This window comes from Puma concolor, chromosome B2 (genome assembly GCF_028749965.1).
Source record: "Puma concolor isolate L17-30 chromosome B2, mPumCon1.1.hap2, whole genome shotgun sequence".
In the NCBI taxonomy this organism is placed as follows: domain Eukaryota; kingdom Metazoa; phylum Chordata; class Mammalia; order Carnivora; family Felidae; genus Puma; species Puma concolor.
Genome location: NC_141671.1, coordinates 78,354,608 through 78,382,240, shown reverse-complemented (window position 1 = coordinate 78,382,240; position 27,633 = coordinate 78,354,608). Strand labels below are relative to the sequence as shown.

The 27,633-nt window shown below is 33.9% G+C and overlaps 1 protein-coding gene across 10 annotated transcripts in view; it reads left to right on the top strand.

Annotated features, from left to right (window-relative positions):
- Nucleotides 1-27,633, top strand: part of SNX14 (sorting nexin 14) — a 99,061-nt gene that overhangs the window by 25,923 nt on the left and 45,505 nt on the right. For 7 of the 10 annotated variants that reach the window (XR_015251374.1, XR_015251375.1, XM_086707350.1 and 4 more), the window contains exons 6-17: nt 1,599-1,686; nt 6,582-6,666; nt 13,544-13,700; nt 15,237-15,312; nt 16,327-16,371; nt 16,476-16,556; nt 16,656-16,770; nt 20,715-20,870; nt 21,176-21,300; nt 21,803-21,861; nt 23,872-23,898; nt 27,034-27,166. Coding sequence is in view for 8 of the 10 variants with exons in the window: in XM_086707350.1 (XP_086563476.1) it covers nt 1,599-1,686; nt 6,582-6,666; nt 13,544-13,700; nt 15,237-15,312; nt 16,327-16,371; nt 16,476-16,556; nt 16,656-16,770; nt 20,715-20,870; nt 21,176-21,300; nt 21,803-21,861; nt 23,872-23,898; nt 27,034-27,166 (1,147 nt within the window). In the remaining 2 variants the exon portion in view is untranslated. The remainder of the gene's footprint in view (nt 1-1,598; nt 1,687-6,581; nt 6,667-13,543; nt 13,701-15,236; nt 15,313-16,326; nt 16,372-16,475; nt 16,557-16,655; nt 16,771-20,714; nt 20,871-21,175; nt 21,301-21,802; nt 21,862-23,871; nt 23,899-27,033; nt 27,167-27,633) is intronic. The other 3 variants (XM_086707352.1, XM_086707356.1, XM_086707355.1) reach the window with 1 other exon arrangement.

Sequence of the window (27,633 nt, the reverse complement as noted above, 5' to 3'; positions counted from 1 at the left end):
CCAGTAATACCCCCTCATCCTCTTATTTGTGATCATCAAAAATGTCTTCAGAGATTGCCAGATATTACCTGGGAGGCATAATTGGCCCTAGGTAAGAATCATAGACATAGGCAATCGATTAACAGTTTAGTGACAGCAAAGAAGAAAAACCTAGGCTGCTTTTTGAAGGAAAATCAACTTAGAGAATTTCTTATCACTCCTGAATGTAGTAACTTAATATTTTGTATGCGCTTTTTACATTTGAAATAATTGTACATTTAGAGGCAAATTTATATTCAGATGTTTCATTAAATTGAAATATAATTTTAATAGTATTTTCCTAGAATATTAATGTTTTTTTCCAAAGTAACTGTTTTTAGTATCTGCTATGGATGTACAAGCACCCTCTGCCTTGGAAGGATATAGAAAATACTCTAGATCTAAAAAATTAATCTAGTTTGAGAATCAGAAATTCAAATTATATACTTAATAAATGTTTCCTTACAAAAACATCGTGTATTTAGTTACATATTTGAACACTTACACCTATATGACTTACAGGTGTAATATTCAATGACATCTGTCTTAATTTTATATATTTTGAATTTTCTAATTAAAAGCCGCTAGTAGGTGAGATGCTCTATATGTATTAAACTTAATATCCAATTTATATGCCATATTTTCCTGAAAAGCTATGTAAATTAATATTTTTATGTTGGATTCTGTCTTAAATATGGGGCATTTGCCATTTAAGTAAAGTTGATGATAAGTCTTTTTGTATAATGAATCCTGTTGTGAATATTCCCCTCACTCCTGCCCGTGTTATGACTCTTCATTAAAGGTGGCTGTATTTCTAAATATTAAAGTATGTATTTTCTCTTCAGTGTAGTTATTGATACTGAAATAGCCACTTTCCTGGGATTAATAGTAGGAAGCGTGGTTAATACAATTATCTTCTTTATTCTGCCAAGGGACTAAATAGCACCATCTCCAAGTTCAGGATATCACCATTATACATACCTTTCTCGCTTGCTTTGATTAGGGAAGTGACCTAATTCTTCTAGGGACCTCAAGACTTCAGGAAAATGAAAAGTAGCTTCTCAGAAGAAAGTTGTTAAAATTTCCGTTTAAAAATGTTTGAGTTTCACTTTATTTTCTTTTTCAAATAGAAATATTATTTTTTACCCTTTACAATCAGTTTATAATATTAATCTATAAATATTTTAAACCAAATTAAAATTTTGTATTAATTTAATTCTGTTGCTCCTCTCATATTATTCTTTGTTTTGTTTCTTAGAAATTTCTTTAATGATGTTTAGAAAATGATTGTAGTATTGTAAAAATATAACTTTGTATATGTGGTTGTCTACAGGGAAATATATACTACAGTTTACTTAGTAATGATTATGTCTTGGTACTAGAATTATGGGAGATGCTTATTTTTTCATTGTACATTTTTATCTTTTATTCTGTAATGTAATGCATTGTTTAAAAAGCAAAGGAAAATAGCATAATTAAAAGGAAAAAAAGAGGAAGTTCTGAACTTTCCCGGGTTTGTGGAAGGAGTAATGGTGTATTTCTCTGAGCTCTTAAATGCTTGCTTTTCTCCTTAATTGAAGGGATGTAACAGATGATGAGTCCTTTGTTGATGAACTGAGAATTACATTACGGTTTTTTGCATCTGTCTTAATTCGAAGGATTCACAAGGTATATATTTATAATGAGCAATTTGGGAATTTGGGGTTTTATTATTCCTAAAAAGGTGTTTTTTTTTTTTTAATCTTAGTTTTACTTTATCCTATACTATAAGTATTTTTTTCTTCACTTTAATTTTTTTAGATTAAAAGGTAAATGGGTCATTTTTGATTTATTGATAAGTTTTACTTCCTTTAATGCTAATGCACCTTGGTTTGTAGTAATTAGAAATAAAAAGACAACTAAAGACAACTGTAGGAAAAAAAGTCTCGTTCTAGTTAGATGAATTTATTGAGTAAATGGCGATGATTATGATCTACTTTTTAAAAAAATGTTTCAAGTCATATGTTTGGGTCTTTGTATGTAGTTACAGTATGTTGGCTATAGACACACATGCTTGTATACTGCCTTGTCAGTTTGATAGAATTGAGCACATTGACAATAAACTGGTATATATCATCTCTCTACAATTACTAAATAAAGGTAAATCTTATTAAATGTTTCTATACTTTTTTGAGAAATTAACAAAATAGTCAATCACTGTAGAAAAGATATGCAAAAATATGAATAAGCAGTTCACAAAAGAAAAATAAAAATGGCCAATGAACACTTGAGACTATGTTTTCTCACATCAAATAAATACAGTTTTTTGATGAGATGCTCTTCTGTTGCCTATCAGATTGGGAAAGAATGATAATGTCTAGTAATGGTCATTGTGGGGAAACAGGCAGAACAAGTACAAATCCAAATTGGTATAACTCATATACTGGAGGGCAGTTTGGTAATCTTTAACAAAAGACTTAAAAACGTCTATACTCCCAAATTTAATTATATTTTTGATAATATATTTTAAATAATCATGAGATGTATGTAAAAATGAATGCTCGAAGATTCATTGTAGTATAATTTAAGAAAAGGAAAACTGAAAAGAAAATCTGATGTCTAATGATAAAATTGTTGATTAAAATATAGAACATGCTAATTATAGAATCCTGTACAGCCATGAAAAATCGTTTTGTAGAATAGTACTTATTTACATGAGAAATTATTTTCCTTATATAATCAAGTGGAAGAGGCTGGAAAATAATATATGTGGTATTTTTCCACATTGAAAACAAAGCTTACATATTAAAGCTTGTTAATATGTGTATTAAGTACATATATATCCTTATTGTTAACTCTTACCAACATGATGGGTTGATGCTGATTTTTGGTTCTTACCATGCACTTCTTTCAGTTCATCTTTATTTTTCTTCATATTGAACTTTTACCATTTTATAAATAGAAAAAAGTTGATAAATATTAAACACATTGTCTACTTTTTAATTAAAATTTTTTTAATGTTTATTTTTGAGAGAGAGAGAGAGAGAAAGAGAGAGAAAATGTGAGTGGGGGAGGGGCAGAGGGAGGGAGACACAGAATCCATAGCAGGATCCAGGCTCTGAGCTGTCAGCACAGAGCTTGATGTAGTACTCGATCCCATGGACCGCGAGATCATGACCTGAGCCGAAGTCAGACACTTAACTGACTGAGCCACCCAGACGCCCCTTAATCGTATTGTTGAAAAAATTCTAAGGCACATATATAGAGTTTAATTGGAATAAAAGATTTAGTAAGAAATATCAATTGGTTGATAGTAAGTCACTTAAATTACAACTTAGAGTAAGTCAAATAAAATCAATTGATCAAAAAGCTGATTCATTACAATAAATTTATAAGTATTAATTTAGAAGAATAGCTCTGCTGTGTTAGGCTTTGAGAAAGCCTAGTGATTTTATTTTATTTATTTTATTTATTTATTTATTTATTTTTTTAATTTTTTTTTTTTTTTAACGTTTATTTTTGAGACAGAGAGAGACAGAGCATGAACGGGGGGGGGGGGGGGGGGGTCAGAGAGAGGGAGACACAGAATCTGAAACAGGCTCCAGGCTCTGAGCTGTCAGCACAGAGCCCGATGCGGGGCTCGACCTCATGGACCGTGAGATCATGACCTGAGCCGAAGTCGGACGCTTAACCGACCGAGCCACCCAGGCGCCCCAAGCCTAGTGATTTTAAAATCATAGTACCTCATACTTGGATTGCTTTATATGTACTTTTTGGTAACAGCTTTATTGAGGTCTACTTTGTATACCAGACAGCTCACTCATTTAAATGTTCAGTGTTTTTTCAGATATTCCTGGAGTCATGCACCATCACAGCAATTTTATACTGTTTCTGTCACCCAAAAAGAGACCTCATTCTTTAGCCATTAATCCTTGTTCTTTCATCCTCTTAGCTCTAGCCAACAACCAGTCTACTTTCTGGCTCTATAGATTTGTTAATTCTGGATATTTCATATAAATGGAATCATGTAATATGCAGCCTGTTGTGATTGGTTACTTTCACTTGGCATAAAGTTTTCAAAGTTCATTCATGTTATAGTTGTAGCATGTATCAGGACTTCTTTGTTAGGTCTGAATAATATTTCATTGTGTAGATATGCCACATTTTGTTTATCCATCCATCAGTTGATGGACATTTGGATTATTTCCACTTTTTGGCTATTTTGGATAATGCCATAGCATTGTGTACAAGTGTTTTTAATGGTTTTGGGGATATATATTTTAATTTCTTTAGGGTGTAAACTTAGGAATATAATTGTTGGGTCAAACAAGTAACTCTCTGTTTAATTTTTTGAGGAACTACCAGACTCTTTTCCAAAGTGGCTATACCATTTTATATTCCCACCAGTAGTATATGAGGGTTCTGATTTCTCTACATCCTTGCCAGAACTAGTTATTATCTCATTTTTGGATTCTAACCATGCCTAATGGATATGAAGTAGTAACATTGTGGCTTTGATTTACATTTCCCTGATGACTTGTGGCATTGAGCATCTTTTCATATGCTTATTGGCCATTTGTATATCTTTTTTTCAAAAATGTCTATCCAGATTCTTTGCCATTTTTTAACCGGGGTGTCTATTCATTATTGAGTTATAAGAATTCATATATATGATTTGCAAATATATTCTTTTGTTTTTTGGATTGTTAACGCTATCTATCCTTTTCATTTTTTTTTAAATGTTTATTTTTGAAGGGGGTGGGCAGAGAGAGAAAGGGAGAAAATCCCAAGCAGGCTCCACCCTCAGCACGGACCCCGACATGGGGCTTGATTTCACGACCATGAGATCATGACCTGATGACCTGAGCCCGACATGAAAAGTCAGATGCTTAGTCAGTCAGATGTGACTGAGCCACCCAGGCACCCCATCCTTTCTTTTCATTTTATCTGCATCATTATCCGGGGAGATAAGTGGGTCATTATCATACCCATTATATAGAAACTAACTTTGATGAAGTGTCAGAGGTAGCTAATGGGTCAAGGATTATGCCTGGGTCAACTTATTCCTAGTACAGTGTTCTGTCCTTGATACCATTGCTTAAATAATGTAAACTGGCAGTTTGGGGGTAATGAAAACAAAGAATCATTTAAGGGTACACAATAGTGATGTATTTTTTTTTAAATTAAAGTTTAGTGACGAACCCATTATTTTACCATTTTGATTGTGACCTCAAGTCTTTAAAAATGGAACTTATAAATGAAAATTTTCATGAGTATTCTTAGAAGATTTTATATAATATTTGAAAACAAACATCCTGTTTGATAAATATTAAAGCAATTTATAATCACTGAGGGCAAGAAATGAGGGAGAAATGAAAAGTCATGTTATTTTGCAACAAGAAAAACTAATAAAAATATCCCTTCTTATTGAATATGTTTTATCTTATACAGCCAAAAGATATCTATTAACTGCTCTGGGTTTTACTGGTAGATCACTAAAAATTGGGGGTTTATGATCCATCACAGTTATTAGATTTATTAGCCTGGGATTTTCCCCCCTTCCTTAATGTAGAATTTAAAAAGAAGAGTTAACACAAAACTTTACTATGATGCAATATTTTCATGCCTTTGATAAAGGGAAAAATATAATGTGTTGAGTATTGTGGTAGAGGATAAACCTGTTGAAGTCAATAAACATGTTTTTGGTGATTCATTTTATTTGCAATTCAGTCTTATTTTTTTATCTCTTCTGTGCGTGCATATAAGCCCTCCACCTTTCATTGCTAACCTGCAATAATCACAGTTTCCAGCCTTTAAGCTGAAAAATGTCTGTGGGGAATGATGAAATTTAGTGTTATTCCAAAATAGAATGCTTCCATATAGCCTAAAACCAGGATTTATCTTGTAAGCTGAATGGAAAACTTCATTTTTAAGTAACCTTAATAAACAGAAATTTATGGTCTCAAAGGGATAATGTTACTTGAGATTTTTCTTTGTGTTTAAAAGAAACACATGAAAGAACTAAGAATAAAGATATATTTTGTGAAAAATATAGTATATAGTGTATGCATGTTAATATACATTTTCTTTAAAAATTTTTTTTAATACTTATTTATTTTTGGGAGACAGAGAGACAGAGTGCAAGGAGGGGAGGGGCAGAGAGACAGGGAGACACAGAATGTGAAGCAGGCTCCAGGCTCCAAGCTGTCAGCACAAAGCCTGATGTGGGGCTTGAACCCACAAAGCGTGAGATCATGACCTGGGCCGAAGTCGGACGCCTAACTGACTGAGCCACCCAGGCACCCTTAATATACATTTTCTTTACCATGGTAGAAAACTGTCTAAAGTTACAGTTAGTATGATCCAAGAAAATTATTTTTGAAAGATTTCTAAATAATATCTCTAACTTTTAAGATCATGTGTTCCAGCATCTTAAATATAATATTCCTGCCGTTGTAACTCACTGGTAATTATTTTATTTTAATGTTATTTTATTTATTTTGTTTATTTTAATTGTTATTTTATTTTAATGTCGTTTTATTTTTAATGTTAAAAAGTATTATTTTAATGTTAAATTTTTCCAGGTGGATATTCCATCTATTATAACCAAGAAACTGTTAAAAGCAGCAATGAAGCATATAGAAGTGATAGTTAAAGCCAGTCAGAAAGGTAATATAGTTTTCTACTACAAAGTTTGAGTGATTTTTATATATCAGCTTTCACCTTAAATACCTAAGTATGAATACTGATGCATTAACTGATATTCACAAATGCTGTGAAAGTATTCCTTTAAACTGAAATCTTTTTCAGTATTTTGTTTTACAATGTAAGTGATTGCAAAAACGCAGTAATCTGTGAAAATTAAAATACAGTTAACTTTTGGATACATTATTGATGACTTTCATCTTTTTTTTGAATAATAGTCTTGCCTTCATTACTTCCTCTGAGGTACCTCACATAATCTCTTCCCTCTTTCTTTTTTTCTTAATGATTTCAACAGTTTTGACCTATTCCAGCCCATTGTATATATCACTACCATTTAATTTCATAGTACTACAATTATCATGTTCTCTCTCTACTAAAATTAGTGACTCTGCTATAGAGGCTAAATTGTATACTTAAATACTTTCTTGTCTAGTCAGATATTTTAATCTACTTTTGTCTTTAACTGTGTATTATGCTTTGGTTAGGATCACCTATTTGCATTTTTTTGTGTATGTCCTGGCCTCTTTATACTGTCATGATTTGCACATAGTAAATGTTTTCTGATTAATGAGTGAAATCTTCATTTGGGACTTTTCTTGCTCTTAGATCAAACTGGAATTTTTCTTTAACAAAATCACTTCTGTGTTCTAGGGTTGATTCTTTACAAAACTGATTTTCCTTGTGTTTGCATTTGGTATTCTTTGTCAGTGCTTTCCTAATGCTTTTGGTATTCTTTATCGATACTACATACTACTCCATGTAGATAACCATGTGGAAGAGGTTTCATGGTCATATTTTCTGGTAATTACTATATATTATATTCCCCTTCTGGAAATTCCCAGTAAATACTAGCATACCAAAGTTTCTGAGTAGTCCTACAGCAAAGAAATAGCTTTGACTACTTAGTTTTTAACTTACCACATCCCAAATTCATCTGAACACAGAACCAATTTTCTGTGTCTCATAATATCAGTTATATAATCAGTTCGTTTGGGGAAATTATGTTCTCAGCAGGGTTGAAGTAAAATTAAATCGAATCATTAGTTTGTTTTTTGCTGAGTAATTCCTCAGGTATGAGAAGCGTTTTAAATTCTATATTTGAATTAGTTTTCTGTGTTCATCTTATATCATAAGAACTAAAATAGTTTTACTTTCAACATGTTCAAAAAGTAGTAGTTTGAATATGTGTAATTTAATTGAATAAAAAAATTAACTTAAAAATCATCATCCTGTCACTGGCAAAAACAAACTGATTGTCTTTAGCCATTTTGTCAAGGCCAAACCGTCAGGAAAAAGCATAGGAAAAGTGTTTTTTTTTACTGGTAAATTTCTTTATTATTTTTTTTTAACATTTTATTTTTAAGTAATCTCTATACCCATTGTGGGGCTTGAACTCACAACCCAGAGATCAAAAGTCACATGATCCACCAACTGAGCCAGCCAGGTGCCCCAGTAAATTTTAGTTTTTAGAGCAGTTTAAAGTTTACAGAAAATTGGGGCGCCTGGGTGGCGCAGTCGGTTAAGCGGCCGACTTCAGCCAGGTCACGATCTCGCGGTCCGTGAGTTCGAGCCCCGCGTCAGGCTCTGGGCTGATGGCTCAGAGCCTGGAGCCTGTTTCCGATTCTGTGTCTCCTCTCTCTGCCCCTCCCCCGTTCAAGCTCTGTCTCTTCCTGCCCCCCCCCCAAAAATAAATAAACGTTAAAAAAAAAAAAATAAATAAAGTTTACAGAAAATTGAGCAGAAAGTATAGAGAGTGCCCATCTCTCTTTCTTTTCCTCTATTAACATCTTGTATTGGTACATTTGTTACTATTGATATACCAATATTGATACGTTATTATTAAAGTCCATAGTTTTCATTAGGGTTTACCCTTTGTGTTGTACATTCTGTAGGTTTTGACTAGTTTCACCTATCATCTCTCCCTCTTTCCTTCATGAACCTTTGGCAACCCTTGATCTTTTTACTGTCCATACAGTTTGCCTTTTCCAGAATGTGATATACTTGGAATCATAATGTGGCCTTTTCAGACTAGCTTCTTTTATTTAAAAATAATGTATTTACGGCTCCTCCATGTCTTTTCATGGCTTGATAGCTTATTTCTTTTTTTGTTTTTTTTAAATTTTTTTAACATTCATTTATTTTTGAGAGACAGAGAGATACAGAATGTGAGTGGAGGAGGGGCAGAGAGGGAGACACAGAATCTGAAGCAAGCTCTAGGCTCTGAGCTGTCTGTCAGCCCAGAGCCCAAAGTGGGGCTCAAACCCATGAACCATGAGATCATGACCTGAGCCAAAGTTGGATGTTCAACCAACTGAGCCACCCAGGTTGCCCCTGAATAGGTCTTTTCTTTTTATTGCTCAGGTATACTCCAGTGTATGGATGTACCACAGTTTATTTATCCACTCACCTATTGAAGGATATCTTGCTTGCTTCCAAGTTTGGGCAGTTATGAATAAAGCTGCTACAAACATTTGTTTGCAGGTTTTTATGTGAGAAAGGTATTTTTAATATAGTCTTTGTTCTATTTTTTCATTAAAAAATTTTTTTTTCATGTCTATTTATCTTAGAGAGAGAGGCAGAGTGTGAGTGGGGGAGGGGCAGAGAGAAAGAGGGAGACACAGAACTTAAAGCAGGCTCCAGGCTCTGAGCTGTCAGCGCAGAGCCCGACGTGGGGCTTGAACCCACGAGTTGTAAGATCATGACCTGAGCTGAAGTCAGATGCCCAACCAACTGAGCTACCCAGGCACCCTTTTTTTTCTTTTTTCATTTAAAAAAAAAATTTTTTTTTTTTAATTATAGTCTTTGTTTTAAAGACAAACACTTTGAACTCAGGCTTTGAGTAAATGGATGCATCTTTGTTTTTTTAAACTTTATTTTTTATTTTTTAAAATTTACATCCAAAATCTTTTTTTTTTTAAACTTTATTTTTTATTTTTTAAAATTTACATCCAAATTAGTTAGCATATAGTGAAGCAGTGATTTCAAGAGTAGATTCCTTAATGCCCCTTACCCATTTAGCCCATCCCCCCTCCCACCCCCTCCAGCAACCCTCAGTTTGTTCTCCATATATATGAGTCTCTTTTGTTTTGTCTCCATCACTGCTTTTATATTATTTTTGTTTCCCTTCCCTTATGTTCATCTGTTTTGTGTCTTAAAGTCCTCATATCAGTGAAGTCATATCATTTTTTGTCTTTCTGTGACTAATTTCACTTAGCATAATACCCTCCAGTTCCATCCACATAGTTGCAAATGGCAAGATTTCATTCTTTTTGATTGCCAAGTAATACTTCATTGTGTGTGTGTGTATATATATATATATATATATATATATATATATCACATTTTCTTTATCCATTCATCCACCGATGGACATTTGAGCTCTTTCCATACTTTGGCTATTGTTGATAGTGCTGCTATAAACATGGGGGTGCATGTGTCCCTTCGAAGCAGCACACCTGTATCCCTTGGATAAATGCCTAGTAGTGTAATTCCTGGGTCATAGGATAGGTCTATTTTTAGTTTTTTGAGGAACCTCCATACTGTTTTCCAGAGTGGCTGCACCAGCTTGCATTGCCACCAGCAGTGCAGAAGAGATCCTCTTTCTCCTCATCCTTGCCAAGGATGAGTTGTTAATGTTAGCCATTCTGACAGGTGTAAGGTGGTATCTCATTGTGGTTTTGATTTGTATTTCCCTGATGATGAGTGATGTTGAGCAATTTTTCATGTGTCGGTTGGCCATCTGGATGTCTTCTTTGGAGAAGTGTCTATTCATGTCTTTTGCCCATTTCTTTACTGGATTATTTGTTTTTTGGGTGTTGAGGTTGATAAGTTCTTTATAGATTTTGGGTACTAACCCTTTATCTGATATGTCATTTGCAAATATCTTCTCCCATTCTGTCAGTTGCCTTTTAGTTTTGCTGATTGTTTCCTTCGCTGTGCAGAAGCTTTTTATTTTGATGAGGTCCCAGTAGTTCATTTTTGCTTTTGTTTCCCTTGCCTCCGGAGATGTGTTGAGTAAGAAATTGCTGCAGGCAAGATCAAAGAGGTTTTTGCCTGCTTTGTCCTCTAGGATTTTGATGGCTTCCTGTCTTACATTGAGGTCTTTCATCCATTTTGAGTTTATTTTTGTGTCTGGTGTAAGAAGGTGGTCCAGGTTCATTCTTCTGCATGTCACTGTCCAGTTTTCCCAGCACCACTTGCTGAAGAGACTGTCTTTATTCCATTGGATATTCTTTCCTGCTTTGTCAAAGATTAGTTGGCCATATGTTTGTGGGTCCATTTCTGGGTTCTCTATTCTATTCCATTGATCTGAGTGTCTGTTCTTGTGCCAGCATCTTTTTTTTTTTTTTAATGTTTATTTATTTTGAGAGGGAGAGCGCAAGTGGGAGAGGGGCAGAGAAAGAGAGAGAATCCCAAGCAGGTTCCACACTGATATGGGGCTTGATCTCAAGAACTGTCAGATCATGACCTGAATCAAAATCAGGAGTCTGACACTTAACTGACTGAGCCACCCAGGTGCCCATTTTATTTTTAGTTGAACTAATCAGTTTAATAAAATTCCCAAATTATTTTGTCTCTAAGAGAGTGATAATTTGAAATTTATTGTTGAGACTACAAGAGAGGGGTTGTTAACTTGCTACTATTAATGCAAAAAGTGGTTCCCAGTTATAAAATTGTCATAAAATGCTAGATTAGATTCATTAATAATATTGTAGTTAATGAGATCCATAGAAGTAAAAGGCCAGAGCTTAGAAGGACTTTCATTTTATTCAAAAGTCCTGGTATTCTAAATATTATGACAGGGAATTAGATAGACTTGTAAAAAAGGTTTTCAGATTTTTGAATTTTCATTTCTTTAATGCGTGGATTTATTTTCTAAATTCTTTGGCCCCACAATTGTGCATAATTCAGAAAGTAATTAAATGTTCATCTCTTCATCCATATTCCTTTTACTCTCGGTGTTTTCTCTATAATCTGTCTTTTGAGAATAGGGTTTATATAGATGTTTTCTATGTAAGTACTTCTATGGCTCTTAGAAATACTGAATGTGTACACATTTAGAAACACTGGTTTAATTTAAATTCAGTAATAAACTGTGCAAAAGGACCTTACTCTCTAGTCTTTCATCCTAAAGATATCCCTTTGTCATGAATTCTGGAGACCTTTCCTGCTTTGGTCTGAAAACTACTAACTACTGATGATTAGTGGGGATTAGTCCATGCTCTGTTTTCCAGCATCTATATTTTGTTTACATTCCCAATTAAGATTTTCCTCCCTGTATTCTCTTAATGTTTTGCATGATTTATTTTCTCATTATCTTGAACTACAAAAAACTTTCAAGTCTGACAGATGTTGAATAGATTTCAATCTAGTGATTCAATTTATATTTTATGTGTAAATGCTTAATCACATTGACTATTATAATTACTTACACATTTTGCATGATGACTTTTCAGTGTTAATAACTACTTAACTATTTACTGATGTGGGAACTGAGACTTACAGGGATTATATCATTTGTTCAAGATCATATCAGTTTGTTAACGAAGTAGAGTTGTAATTTAGCATGGCTTAGTCTTATTTTAAATTCCGGCTCATGACAAATTTTTAAAAACCTGTGTCCCAAATTCTTGGAGAAAATGCTTAGCAAATAATTGGATAATTATGAAATAAAATGCATTTCTTGTGAAAACTACATCTGCCTTTGCCAGTCCTTTTGTACCTCAGGCGCAGATGGCCTTCATTTATCTTCTTAGTATTCACACTAGTAGTATGCATATATTGACTTTTTTGGGTAAATGTGCTTGCATTCTCTTTTAATAAAAATAGAAGAAAATAATGAAAAATACATGCCATTGAATTAGATTAAGATTCCCTTCATAGAAGCCATGATTTTGAAACTAGGCACAGAATGCAAATAGGGGAAAACATGACTTGTTTTTCTTCTACTCTTTTGAGGTCTGTAAAAAACAGTGGCAATACTATTACCTTTAAGTTAAAATATTTAGTATTTGACCTTTAAAGAAAACTTTCTGTTAATATAAGTTTTATCATCAGTTAATATTCATTAAGTAATGTATCTATTCATGGACTTCTACAGTTCTGTACCTCTTGTGTCCTATATGCTGGGCAGAAGGTACAGAACCTAATCAAAAAAGCCAGTTTCTATACCATAAGTGCTTTAAAAGATTACCTGAATTATTTTGATGTTGAAAGCAGAGACAATAAAGAATTTTAACAGGGGTTTTGTTTTGTTTTGTTTTTTATTTGCAAAGGATGAACAGATGTAACATTTGATAGCAACAGCTTTGTATGTGCTAGAAATTTTCTGTAGTTTTTCCACTTTTTAAAATAAATATTTGCTTTTGTTAATATAATTTGTGTTTTTTTTAAGTTTATTTTTAAAGAGAGAGAGAGGGAGAGAGAGAAACCTAAACAGGCTCTGCACTGTCAGCACAGAGACTGACGCAGGGGTCCATCTCTTCAATTGTGAGATCATAACCTAAGCTGAAATCAAGAGTCGGACACTTAATCGACTGAGCTACCCAGGCACCCCTGTTTAATATAATGTGTAAAATAGTGATACAAGTTAAAATTCTTGCTTGTATTGGGAAAGGGTCTTTTTAATCAAATTTTTGCAAAATTGAAAAACTGGCAAGGAGGGAATTATTCTTTTTATATCCTATTTGTGAAAAATTTCCCAGTAAAATACATATTGGAAAGAAAGGAGGGTTATGAAAGGAATAACTGTGTTAAATGATTTTCTGTTTGTGAGTGGAAATGGGTGGAGTTAGTTAATGTTACTTAACTTCTTTCAATATTTATTTTTTAATCTCTGTAGTAGAAAATACAGAGTTTTTACAGCAAGCTGCTTTAGAAGAATATGGTCCAGAGCTTCATGTGGCTTTGAGGAGTCGAAGAGATGAATTACACTATTTAAGGAAACTCACTGAACTACTTTTTCCTTATATTTTGCCTCCTAAAGCAACAGACTGCAGGTATAAATAGACTGGAAAATGTCATAGCGGTATTTGCATACCATGCCATATGTGTATTGATATTCTTTTTTTTTTTTTTTTTAAGTTTATTTTGAGACAGAGAGCAGGGGAGGGGCAGAGAAGGAGGGAGAGAGAATCCCAAACAGACCCCACACTGGTAGCTTGGAGCCTGATGTGGGGTTCAAACTCATGAATCATGACATCATGTCCTGAGCTGAAATCAAGAGCCACCCAGGCGCCCCTGTATGTTGCTATTTTTGATCATAATAGGAGTACACTAAAACTTGAGATTAGGCAATGATGTGAATAACTTTTCATTTTTAAAGAAGTACGGTTTGTCCGGTCTTAAAATGCCATTTTAGGTACTAAGTATTTGGATGTGTTGTGTTGCTTAGAAGGTTTTTTTTTTTTTTTTTTGGAAATTCCCAAGGTAAATATAGATAAAATCAGTTTTTTTTGAGATCATTATACTTTGTTCATTCTTGGTGTTCCATTTTAAAGACATATACATTGTGACTTAGTGGCAGAAACACTTTGAACAAACTAAACTGATATGTTTGTATTTTAAGATATATACCTGAGAAGAATAATTAGAATTCATCTAGACTGTCCTTCCTTGTTCTGGCAGGAACATGTTTAGATTATTGCATAAAGTTACCTCATTACTCTTATCCTAATAATTCTTAGAAGAGAAATTATGGCTTATTTTTAGTGATGTACTTTTTTTTATTTTATTTTTTATTTTTTTTAGATTTTATTTTTAAGTAATCTCCACACCCAACATGAAACTCGAACTCATAACCCCTAGATCAAGAGTTGTATGCTCTACCAACTGAGTCATCCAGGTGCCCCTAGTGATGTACTTTAAATATTACTTTATTTATGACCTAAAATTTGTATTACCATTTTTTAAATTTTAAACATTTTAATGAAAATATTTTTATTTTAAAGAAATTAATATATAATGTTATTTATTTTTTTAAAAAGTTTATTGAGAGAGAGAGAGAGAGAGAACCAGCGGAGGAGGGGCAGAGAGAGAGGGGGTCAGGATCCGAAGCAAGCAGGCTCCTTGTTGACAGCAGAGAGCCTGATGTGGGGCTCGAGCCCACAAACTGCGAGATCATGACCTGAGCTGAAGTCGGATGCTTAACCGACTGAGCCTCCCAGGTTCCTCTATAATGTTAATTTAAATATTATAATTACAAAGTAATTATACTGTTAAAAACCTATTAGTTTTAAACATTAATTTCGAAATATATTAAATATTTTAAATATTCCTAGATGAGTATTTTCTAGTGCTCACCCAAATCCTTCCTGTTAAGGAAATGCTGTTTTCTCTTAAATAGTACTCTCTCCTGGTCAGTACAGGACTCCCAAGTGTGGTCTGTGAACCACTAGCATGCGCATTACTTGGGAACTTTTTAGAAATGCAGAATCTTGGGACATATTTATTGAATTAGTCTGCATTTTAACAAGATCCCCAGGTAAGAACTGATGTAAATCACTGAATATGTCTAATACTGTTTATTTTTCCAGATCCCTGACCTTACTTTTAAGAGAGATCCTGTCTGGTTCAGTGTTCCTTCCATCTTTGGATTTCCTAGCTGATCCAGTAAGGCTTAAAAAATGGTTTTGAATTGTGGTAAAATATATACAAAATTTATCATCTTAAATGTTTTTATATGTATAGTTCAGTGGTATTAAATACATTCATTGTTGAGCAACCGTGACTACCACTCATCTGTAGAATCTTTTCATCTTACAAAACTGAAACTCTGTACTCATTAAATAATAATTCTCTATTCTTCCTTCCTCCTAGCCCCTGGCAACCATCACTGCACTTCCTATCTCTATGAATTTGACTACTCTGGGTACCTCATATAAGTGGGTCCAGTCAGTATTTGTCTGTTTGTGACAGTCTTATTTCCCTTAGCGTGATGTCTCCAAGATTTATCCATGTTGTAGCATATATTGGAATTTCATTCCTTATTAAGGATGAATAATATTCCATTGTAGGTATATACCACATTTTTCTGTTTATTCATCCATTGATGGACACTTCAGTTCCTCTTACTTGAACTAGTAAGATTTTGAAGAAACAGGAATAATTTATAAACACTTTATTTTTACATGTATGGAGTATTTACATTATGCCTGGTGTTGTTTTAAAGTTTTTTTTATTTATTGTTTATTTTTGAGAGAGAGAGAGAGAGAGTGAGCACATGTGTAAGCAGGGGATGGGCAGAGAAAGAGAGGGAGACAGAAGATCTGAAGTAGGCTCTGCACTGACAGCGCAGAGCCTGGCATGGGGCTTGAATGCCCAAACCGTGAAATCATGACCTGAGCTGAAGTCAGACATTTAACTGACTGAGCCACCCAGGCACCCATATAAACATTTTGAATGCCAAAGTCAGAATAACTTTTCTTTGCCCACTTTCCTAAAAGTGAGGCCCTGCATCACAGATTTTTTAAAGTCCCTCTATATTACATATGTGTAGATGCTTTGCCACTGTTCCATATTTTCTTCATTTTTCTAGAAACTTCCACGATATGAATAAAGCTTTGAGAATTTTGGGAGAAGATGGTAATGGAATTATTTTGACCTATGTGTATTATTTTCTATTAGGATACTGTGAATCACTTGCTTATCATCTTCATAGATGACAGTCCAGTGAGTATTATATTAGAAACATTCAGATTGCATTTAATTTTTGATTTATATCTGTCCAGTCACATGGCACTTGTATTGAATTAATAAATTCTCTTTCTTCAAAGCCTGAAAAAGCAACTGAACTGCCTTCCCCTTTGGTTCCATTCTTGCAGAAATTTGCAGAACCTAGAAATAAAAAGCCATCTGTAAGTATTTTTACCAATAACATATATTATTTTTGATATAAACAATTTTATCATGTGTTTATATGGCCTTAACTTACCCTTCTCTCATATTGTATCAAGGTGCTGAAGTTAGAATTGAAGCAAATCAGAGAGCAGCAAGATCTCTTATTTCGTTTTATGAACTTTCTGAAACAAGAAGGAGCAGTGCATGTATTGCAGATATGTCTGACTGTGGGTGAGGCTTACCGTGCACTTTAGCAAAGTCATTTTTATACTTTTTAATACATTAAATATTTTAAATATATTTGAATATTTAGATCAGATTTGATGTTGTTGTAGGGTGTCATTGTACTAAATTTCTTTTTACTAGGTATTCTAAGATCACCTTTGAGTTGTCTCTGGTGTCCACTCCTTTCCACATTGTAACATAATCTATAACGGACCTCGATCAACTGACTTCCTCTTTATTTTTAAAAAATTTTTTTATACTTATTTTTGATAGCGACAGAGCACAAGTGGGGGAGGGGCAGAGAGAGAAGGAGACACAGAGTCCGAAGCAGGCTCCAGGCTCTGAACTGTCAGCACAGAGCCCGACACAGGGCTCGAACTCACAAACCGCAAAATCGTGACCAGAGCCAGAGTTGGACGCCCAACCGACTTAGCCACCCAGGCACCCCAACTGACTTCCTTTTTAAATATAACTTTAGGGGCGCCTGGGTGGAGCAGTCGGTTAAGCGTCCGACTTCAGCCAGGTCACGATCTCGCAGTCCGTGAGTTCGAGCCCCGCATCAGGCTCTGGGCTGATGGCTCAGAGCCTGGAGCCTGTTTCCGATTCTGTGTCTCCCTCTCTCTCTGCACCTCCCCCGTTCATGCTCTGTCTCTCTCTGTCCCAAAAATAAATAAACGTTGAAAAAAAAATTAAAAAAAAAAAATATAACTTTAAAAAAATTGAGGTGTAATTTACAGTGAAACTCATAGAACTTAAATGTACAGTTTGGTCAGTTTGGAGACATCTGTACATCTGTGTAACCTACTCCTTTATCAAGATAACAGAACGTTTCCATCACTCCAGAAAGTTGGGGTCCTTCCCAGACGAGCTACCCCTGCTCCCACTCCTGCCAGAGCCAACACAGCTCTCATTCCTTTCCCCACAGATTACTTTTGCTTGTACCGTTTCCTGATAGAAGTGGAGTACATCGTGTGTACTCTTTTGTGCCTGGCTTCATTGATTTAAGATTATGCTTTTTAAGATTGATTCAGGTTGTTGTGTAGAGGAATAGTTTGCTCTTTTTTATTGCTAAGTAATACTCTTTTATATGAGTGTACCACAGCGTGGGCTTTCTTTTTTTTTTAATTCATTCTTGTGGATGGGTATCTGGACTGCTTTCATTTTTGAGCTATTATAAAGAAAATTGCTATGCATATTCTTGTCTAAAGATTTCTGTTGGGCATATGCTTAATAACTGGAAGTAGAATTGCTGGGTCACAGGGTAGATATATATTTTGTTATATGAGAAATTACCAAATTGTTTTCCAAAGTGGTTGTACTATTTTTGAGTGGTTGTACCCTCCTTAGCAATATGTGAGAATTCTGGTTGCTTTACATCTTTACAAAAATTTGGTGGTATTTATTTATTTTTTTAATTTTAGCCATTTTAGTGGGTGTGTGGTGGTATCTTATTGTGCTTTTAACTTGCATTTCTCTAATGACTAGTGTTGAACACTTTATCATATGCTTATTGGTCATTCGAATATCTTGGTATGTGGAAGTGTTTAAGTCTTTTCCCTATTTTTTATTGAATTGTTTTTCTTGTCATTGAGTTATAGGAATTTTTTTTTTTAAGTTTATTTATTTATTTTGAGAGGGATGGAGAGAGAAGCAGGGGAGGGGGAGAGAGAGAATCCCAGGCAGGCTCTGTGCTGTCAGCATGGAGCCTGATGCAGAGCTTGATCCCACGAACTGAGATCATGACCTGAGCTGAAATTGAGAGTTGGACACTTACCTGACTGAGCTACCCATGTGCCCCAGAGTTCTTTATATATTCTAGATGCAACTCTTTTGTCAGATATCAGACTATGACTTGTGTTTTCATTTTCTGAATAGTTTTGATGAGTAGAATTTTAAAATTTTGATGATAATTCAGTAGATCTATATTTACGGGTAGTGCTTTCAGAGACTTCCATAAGAAATGTTTGTTACCCAAAGTCAAGGTGATATTATCTCTAGATGCCTGTTTTTCTCTACATGCTTTATAGTTTTATATTTTACATGTAGGTTTGTGACCTTGAAATCTTTTTGTATTGGTATTAGATAGGAGTGGAGTTTCATTTTTTCCCCTCGTATGGTTATGGATATCCAGTTTTTCTGATACTCATGTTTTTTAAGTTTATTTATTTATTTTGAGTGAGAGAGAGAGTGCACACAAGCAGGGATGGGGCAGAAAAGAAGAGCGAGAATCCCAAGCAGGTTCTGTGCTATATCAGCATGGAGCCTGATGTGGGGCTCAGTCTTGCGAACTGTGATATCCTGACCTGAGCTGAAATCAAAAGTTAGACACTTAACCGACTGAGCCACCCAGGCACCCCCTGATACCCATTTTCTGAAGAGTCATTTCTTTCCCATCTTGAATTGTTAAATTATTTGATCATGTATGTGTGTTTCTGGATTCTCTTCTGTTCCATTGATCCATATGTCTGTTTTTTTGGCCAGTACTACAGTGTTGATTATTTTGACTATATAGGATTTTTTTTTTTAATGTTTATTTTTGAGAGAGAGAGACAGAGTGTGATCAGGGGAGGGGCAGAGATAGAGGAAGACCTCTACCTCTATCTGTCTACCTCTGTCACTGCCCCTCCCCCACTCACACTGTCTCTCTCTCAGAAGTAAACAAAACATTAAAAAAATTAAAAAAAAATTTTTAATTGTTGCTAATATACAGAAAGAGAACAATTTTGCATATTTACTTTGTATCCTGTGCCATTGCTGCATTCATTTATTAGTTCTGGTAGCTTTTTCGTATATTTCCTTAAGATTTTCTACATATGTAATTGTGTCAACTGCAATACAGTTTTACTTTTTGCTTTGTAGTGTTTATGCCTTCCTTATGTTTCTTTCTCTTGCCTATTACAATGGCTAGGCCCTTTACAATAATGTTGAATAGAAGTGGTGAAAGTTGATATCCTTGGTTTTGTTCCTGATCTTATGGGGAAATCACTTAGTGTTATACCATTAAGTATGGTATTACCCTGGGCTTTTTTGTAGATATTCCCTAGCTGGTTTTACGATTTCCTCTTTATTTTTGTTTCTCAGCAATTTGACTCTACTATGTAGTTTTCTTTTTATATGTTCTTCTTGGGTTTTACTGAGAGTCTTGGATATGTTGCCTTGGGATTCTCACTCTCCTTCTCTGCCCCATCCCTGCTTGTGTGTGCTCTCTCTCTCTCAAAATAAGTAAATAAACTTAAAAAAATGGGTATCAGAATGGGTTGGTGTCTTTCATCCTTTTTGAAAATTCTTGGCTGTTATCACTTCAAATCCCAGGATCATATATGTGGTGTTCCCTTTTTTAAAACTCTTTTCTTTCCTCTCTGTTTCAGTTGGGTAATTAAGAATTAGGGAGTGAACTCCATATTACTACCTCTTCTAATAAGAAAAGGCAGTTAATATTTTGTCTCCTACTGCTGTTATCTGTCATTAAAAAAAAAAAATGATTCATTTGTTTACGTACTCAGCTCCATCAGTAGTCTGTAGTCTCCATGATGGAAGGAAATATTATTTAAAAACATTGGAACTTTAAAAAGCCTTAAGTGTCACTGTTATTTAGTGAATTAGATTTCAAAATATTAATGACCATTGGTATAAGAAGTCAATCAAATATGTTCTTTAAATAAAAGTTTTAGAAATCTGTTTACTATTCTGAATTTTAGAAATTTGTATTGCTGTGCAAGTGTTTACATATTTTATGTTAATATAGAAAATATTTGGTTAAAAGTTTTTCTTTCATCTGGGTAGTTATTTTATTTCCAATTAAAATTATTTTAAAAGCTTAAAATGAATAGATTGTAATTTCTGTTTTTAATATTGATTACAATTAGACTGGGAATAATATATTATGTTTTATATTGTATTGTGTTGTATTGAAAGAATTCATTTTTTCTTACTTTTTCCTAATTTGCTAGAGGAATTCAATGATAGAATTTTGCGACCAGAGTTGTCAAATGATGAAATGCTGTCTCTTCATGAAGAGTTGCAGAAGATTTATAAAACCTATTGTTTGGATGAAAGTATTGACAAAATTCGATTTGATCCCTTTATTGTAGAAGAGATTCAAAAGAGTAAGTCAAAGATGTTGATGAGAATATAGCCCTTTTACCACTTTTAATGTTTTCAGAGTTTTCTCCTGTATTCATCTAACAAGATAAAAGCTTTGATGAGAAATTTACTCATAATTCACATAGCTAATACTTGCAGAACTTGTTCTGATTCCTCATCCTAGTGTGATTTCTGTACCTTATAAGTGGATTTTCTGCAAAACATAATTTTACGACTGTTTGAATGTTCTTTCACTGTCATTTTAAACTAATATATAATGTATTTATGGTATTCATAAACAATTTCTACAATATAATTTTTTTAATAGTTGCTGAAGGCCCTTATATAGATGTTGTGAAACTTCAAACTATGAGATGCCTTTTTGAAGCATATGAACATGTACTGTCTCTCTTAGAGAATGTGTTTACACCTATGTTCTGCCACAGTGATGAGGTAAGTCAAAATATTAATCTTGTTTGAGAATTTTCCTTCAAAATTTAATAATGGCTTTCATATCAGTAGGTGAGTGATTCAAAAAGCAAAATAAAAATAAAACATGATTAACTAAAAAAGTGAATACTGTGTTTCACTACATACATTAATGGAGATTAGAAGTTTATTGTAAAAATGATTCTCAATACCAAAACTGTATTTGTATATATATGATTAGGTAGATGACTATGGCCAAATAGATCCACCTGATGTGCCATATGCCTCAGTGGCTGTGTAATGCTGTGGTGATGCAGAAACTCCATTCTTCTTTTACGTACATTACTACAGACATGTGGAAATTAAATGGCCTGAATATCTCTATTTGCAATATTTTAATCCTTACTCTATTTGTCTATGGTTGTTTTCATTTGATTTAAATTTTGTTTTTTTTAACCTGGAAAGTAGTAGGGTAAAGTAGCATTTTTAAAAATAAAATAGTTTAATAAATCATAATTTTTTGAAGTATTTCAGGCAACTTTTAAGAGGTGCAGAATCACCAACACGCAATTCAAAATTGAACAGGTGAGTATACTAAGTCATCTGTGTGGTGTGGTTTTTGTACTTGTTGATGCTAATCATTCTTGTGATACTATCTTTGTCTTTATTAGCTCTTTTTCTTTGTGTGGTTCCGTTGCTACATAAGTAGACATTTTATTAGGTAATTATATAATTGTACTACATATAGTAACCTGAAAATGCCTGAAGTTATTTTAGAAAAACTTAACAAGATACACACCATTGCCTTGCTAATATCATAATTAATACATATTAGTGCTTGATCACCTGCTTTATTAGATCCTGTGAACTACTTGCATAAAAGAAATCTATAGATAAGTCAATTTTAGACAGGTATTTTTTTTCCTCAGAGAATATTTTATGTTAGAGTACTTACGGGTTACAAATGTGGAGGGTTTTTTCTTTCTTTCCCTTCTCACCTTCTGTGCAGTTAAATAACCCAAAGAAATAACAGAAGAGAGTGCTTTATCCATTTATAAACTGGATAATTAATACCTTGGTTTTTCCTTACATTGTTATATGTACAAAATTGATACAGGTATCAAATGTATAAATCCACAGAATAGATATTCACATTGTTCTCAAAACCTTCCAGTTTGAGCAAGAATCTAGTAAATACATAAATAAGTTGGAGATGTGGTACAAAGATAGAGGTAGATAGGTTAGAAACTAGAGTAGTTTTTTAGATAGTACAAGGAAAAATGTGAAAGCCTTAGCTATGGAGAAAATGTATTGCATTTTTTGATATAACCAAGGGATGTACAAACAGATTGGAATTTCTTGATTGTTGAATTTATATATTACAATCATGAAACATTGATTTAACAAAATTCCATCATGTTATTTAAAATAGCATACTTTACCCAATCCAAACACTTCTTTGATTTGAATACTTTTTTAAGACTTTTATCAAATTTTCCAGTATCATTTGAGAAACAGGTGGAATTTATTGCTGTTTATAGATATAGGATATTTGGAGTGCCACAGTAGGATATTAAGCTTAATTGCCTTCCTCTACAGGACGATTTAAGGGGAAGTGGTTCTTTGATCTCACAAGCCTACCGAATAGCTAAGTCATAACTTCAGAGATGGAAAGCTTTCTTTGCCACTTTGAGATCATCTAGTTGTCTTCAACCTATTACATAATTTTGCTGTCTTTAAAATATAAACAGGAACAAAATATGGGTTCTTTTCATTCTGGGTACTGATTATGGTCTTTAAAAGTATGTTTTTCTTTATATTGACCTGATTTTAATATTAACTATGAGTCTTGTCAGTCCTCTGCTTCTGTGATACTTACTCATTTATCTATATAGAGTAAGTAAAAGATTTACTTAACATTCTCTCATTGAAATTTAGAGTAACATTGCTTATTTGCTAAGTGACTTAAAGAATCTAAAGTATTTATTCATGTATTTTATCTCTGAGTTCTATTTAATTGTATTTTAAAAATAAAATTTTAATGCATTAATGTTAACCTATTGTTCTGTTTCTTCCACACTCAAAGAATAACTTAAAAAACTATATTTAGAGATCTTTTGTTAGCTTTGTTTCTTAGCCTAAAACCTACTTTTCAAAATACTCAAACTAAAGATGTGTGAAGGACACATAATTATATCTAATACAAACTTGGATTTCATGTTGGAAAACATTGAATTTGTCTTTTGTGCTAAGTTTTTGGTGGCTTAGTCTCTGCATACTTTCCACGATATCAAGCAAATTGTATGCCTAAATGAAGGCAAAAAATACAAAATTATTTCCTGACATACTTGTTTAAGAACTTTTTTTTAATAATCTAGAATTCATACTCACAAAACCCCCCAAATGAGCCATTGTGCTTTTTCTTTCCTTTATTATGTTATAAAAATTCTTTCTCTTTGCAGAGATGAATGCTATCCACCTGTGTAACTTTTAAAGCTTTTAAATTTTGTTTTGTGTTCTGAAGTGAAACTTGTTTAATATCTGGGCTTTCTCTCTCTCCTTTCCTTATATAATTTCATCTATCTGTTACTGCAGAGGTAGCCTAAGTTTGGATGATTTTCGGTAAGTCTTGAGACAGCATGTGATTTTTTTCTGTATAATTTGTCTGTTTAAGTTCAGATAGTATACCCAAAACAAAGTACAACACAAAGGAAAAAAGGAAACACTGCTATTACTACTGCCTTTATATCAGCTATTTGGGATATCCTTTTAAAATTAACCTCTGGGGCACCTGGGTGGCTCCATCGGTTAAGTGTCTTGACTTCTGCTCAGGTCACTACCTCACAGTTCGTGGTGCTAGCCCCGCATTAGGCTCCATGCTGGCAGTGTGGGGCCTGCTTGGGATTCTCTCTGTCCTCTCTCTACCCCTGGCTTGTGCGCATGTGCTTCTCTCTCTCTCTCTCTCTCTCTCTCTCTCTCTCAAAATAAATAAACTTAAAAAAATAATAAAATTAATCTCTAATTTGATTTTAGATATCTCTTTTTTGAAATAGCATGATATATGTCATAAAATGTCAGTTGAAAATAAAATGAAAAGTTAGTACCTAGCTGTTCAAGGCTATTGACTCATTTAAAAAAAATTTTTTTTAATGTTTATTTATTTTTGAGAGAGAAAGAGAGAGAGATAGACAGACAGACACAGAGCACGAGGAGGAGAGAAAGAGACACAGAATCCAAAGCAGGCTCCAGGCCCTGAGCTGTCAGCACAGAGCCTGACATGGGGCTAGAACTCACAAATTGCGAGATCATGACCTGAGCCGAAGTTGGCTGCTTAACCGACTGAGCCACCCGGGTGCCTTGACTCAGTTTTTTGTTATTGGTTTTGTTAAATTACTTGTATTGACTTATTAATTATTTGAGAGAGAGAGAGAGAGAGAACATGAGTGGAGGAGAGGGACAGAGGGAGAGAGAATCTTAGGCAGACTCCATGCTCAGCAAGGAACCTGATGGGGGGCTCGATCCCACAACTGGGATCAGGACCTGAGCTGAAATCAAGAGTCAGATGCTCAACTGACTGAGCCACCCAGGCACCCCCTAAATTACTTTTAGAATTACTTGTGTTTAAGGAACTTTATTTTTCAAAGCAAGAAGTATATTTCTGTATTTCTGGGGATAATTAGAAATGAGATACTTTAAAAAATATTTCAGATTTTAAAAGCCCAATTTTTTATAATCTGTCTAGGTTCTAGAAACTAGAATAATCTATCTGGATTCTAGAGGTTTTAGTAATACTTCGTTAACATTTTCATAATTGGTTTTGGAAACATTCTATCAGAGAATTGTGTTTACAATCCTAGATTTTTTTTAAAAAACAACATATGCTTGTTTAAATAAAATAATCTTCTAGTTTACCCATTTTACTACTATTTATTATTAGAGTTTTTCCAGTTTTAAATTAGGTTTGATTTTCTCCTTGGACATGTATAAAATGCACATGTTACTAATGTACCAGATATATTTAAAACTTGATCAAATTATTTTTATTTTTGTAATTGTTGCATTATTTCAATAAATAAGTTTTGCTTGTAGGAATAGTAGCTATCCATTAAATTAAGCATTCAAAACAAACTTTTGAATTTTAAAATAGTAATTTTTATTTGGGTATCAGTTGTACGGGCAGCATTACATGGAGAGCATGAGTGAGTTTTAAATTGAATAAAAGTTCTGTTTTTATTTATTGAAACATGGGACAGTGGACTGTAATGGAGGAAATTTTTGCTGCTTTTTGGCTTATTTTTTGTTGTTGCTCTCCAACTATTTCTGCTTTTAGAAATTCACTTTTGAAAAAAAATTACAAAACCAACATTTAGTATATATGGCAGAGCAGGCTGCTTCCTTAGGCTACATTTGCTTTTGTCCTTATGTTTATTGCTAACCCTTCCCTTTGGCATGTTTTTTCCATCCCTTGGGCATGTTATCTTTTTGTTACTTTGAAGTCAGGTAAGATACACTTTGTACTTCATTCCTTATAGGAATATAAAGTCGATATTTGCTTAAAAATTTTTAGTTATAGAGGACAGAATTTTTTTGTTAATTTCTAAAAATGGGGCACCCATGGGCACCTGGGTGGCTGTTGGTTAAGCGTCTGACTTGGGCTCAGGTCATGATCTTGAGGTCTGTGAGTTTGAGCCTGGCATTGAACTCTGTGCTGACAGCTCAATCTGGAGCCTTGCTTCTGATTCTGTGTCTCCCTCTCTCTCTGCCCCTCCCCTATTTGAGCTCTCTCTCTTTGTCTCTGTCTCTCTCTGTCTTTCTCTCTTCTCTCAAAAATGAACAAACATTGGGGTGCCTGGGTGACTCAGTCGGTTAGGCGTCTTGACTTCGGCTCAAGTGATGATCTCACGGTTTGTGAGTTCGAGCACTGCGTCAAGTCTGCTGCTTCAAGCCTGCTTCAGATTCTGTCTCCTCACTCTGCCCCTCCCCTACTTGTGCTCTGGTCTCTCTCTGTTTCTCAAAAATAAGTAAATGCAATAGAAAAATTAAAAATGAACAAACATTAAAAAAAATTCAAAAAATAAAAATGAAGGACTGAGAAGGTCATAGTTTTATATATTTTTCTGTTATATACTATGTTATTTTAGTGGTACAGTTCTAAACGGATACATTGTTTTGAATGTTGGCTCAACACATTAGTTCAAAATATGTATGGCAATAAGAACTACATACCACTAGGGGGCTCTAATCTTCATTCTAGTTCAGTTAATGTTTTAAAGTTAAATAGGTAAATTCCAAATTTTTATTTTTTTTATTATGTTTTTAAAGTTTATTTATTGTTATTTTGAGAGAAGACAGCATGAGTTGGGAAGGGGCAGAGAGAGAGGGAGAGAGAGACCTCCAAGCAGGCTCTGGCTGCCAGTGCAGAGCCTGATGTGCAGCTTGAATTCACGAAATCATGAGATCATAACCTGAGCTGAAACCAAGAGTCAGATGCTTAACTGACTGAGCCACCCAGGCGCCCAATTCCAAATGTTTATTGATAAATATTGTCCCATTTATTCATACCCCCAAATTTAGACTTTAAATGTCACTTTTGGCTTCTGATATCCTGGGACTTGATCTAGATGACTAAGAACTCCAAAAAGTTATGTTAGCTGTACCTTCAGTTTACTCTTTTCACACGTATTTTAATTATTGTTAATAAACTAGAATGTCGTGATAATTTGCTGTGTACTTGATACATTTTTGTTTAATATTTAGGAGCACACAGAAGAGAGGAGAATCATTTGGAATCAGCAGAATAGGTAGCAAAATTAAAGGAGTATTCAAAAGTACCACAATGGAGGGAGCTATGTTGCCTAATTATGGGTTAGCCGAAGGTGAAGATGACTTTGTAAGTAAAAATTTTTCAGTTTGATGTATGTATAACTTCAGACCTACAATGGCATAAAAAATGATATATGCTTACTTTCTATTTTCCCTCTCCTTTATTTTACTTATTTCAGACTTCAATGCCTTATTTTTTTCATTAGTTATTATAGTTTTATGATGCTAATCTAATTGGTAATGTTCCTGAGCACTAAGTTAACTTCTTGTTAAGGCCAGAATGGTTTCTGTTGAGCTGCGATAGTTATAAAAGTCAAACAATTTACCATCCTTTGGTTAGGCTTTTAATTTGTTTCCTCATCTTATCGCTTTCCAGCCATATGGTCCAGGCAAACAGAACTGTTGATAAATGTCCTACCCGCAACATGGGGCTCTAACCATGACCCCTTGCTACTCAAACTGTGATTGGTACGTCAGCAGCGTCAGCATTACCTGGGAGCTTATTAAAATGTAGAATGTCTGCTTCCATCCTAG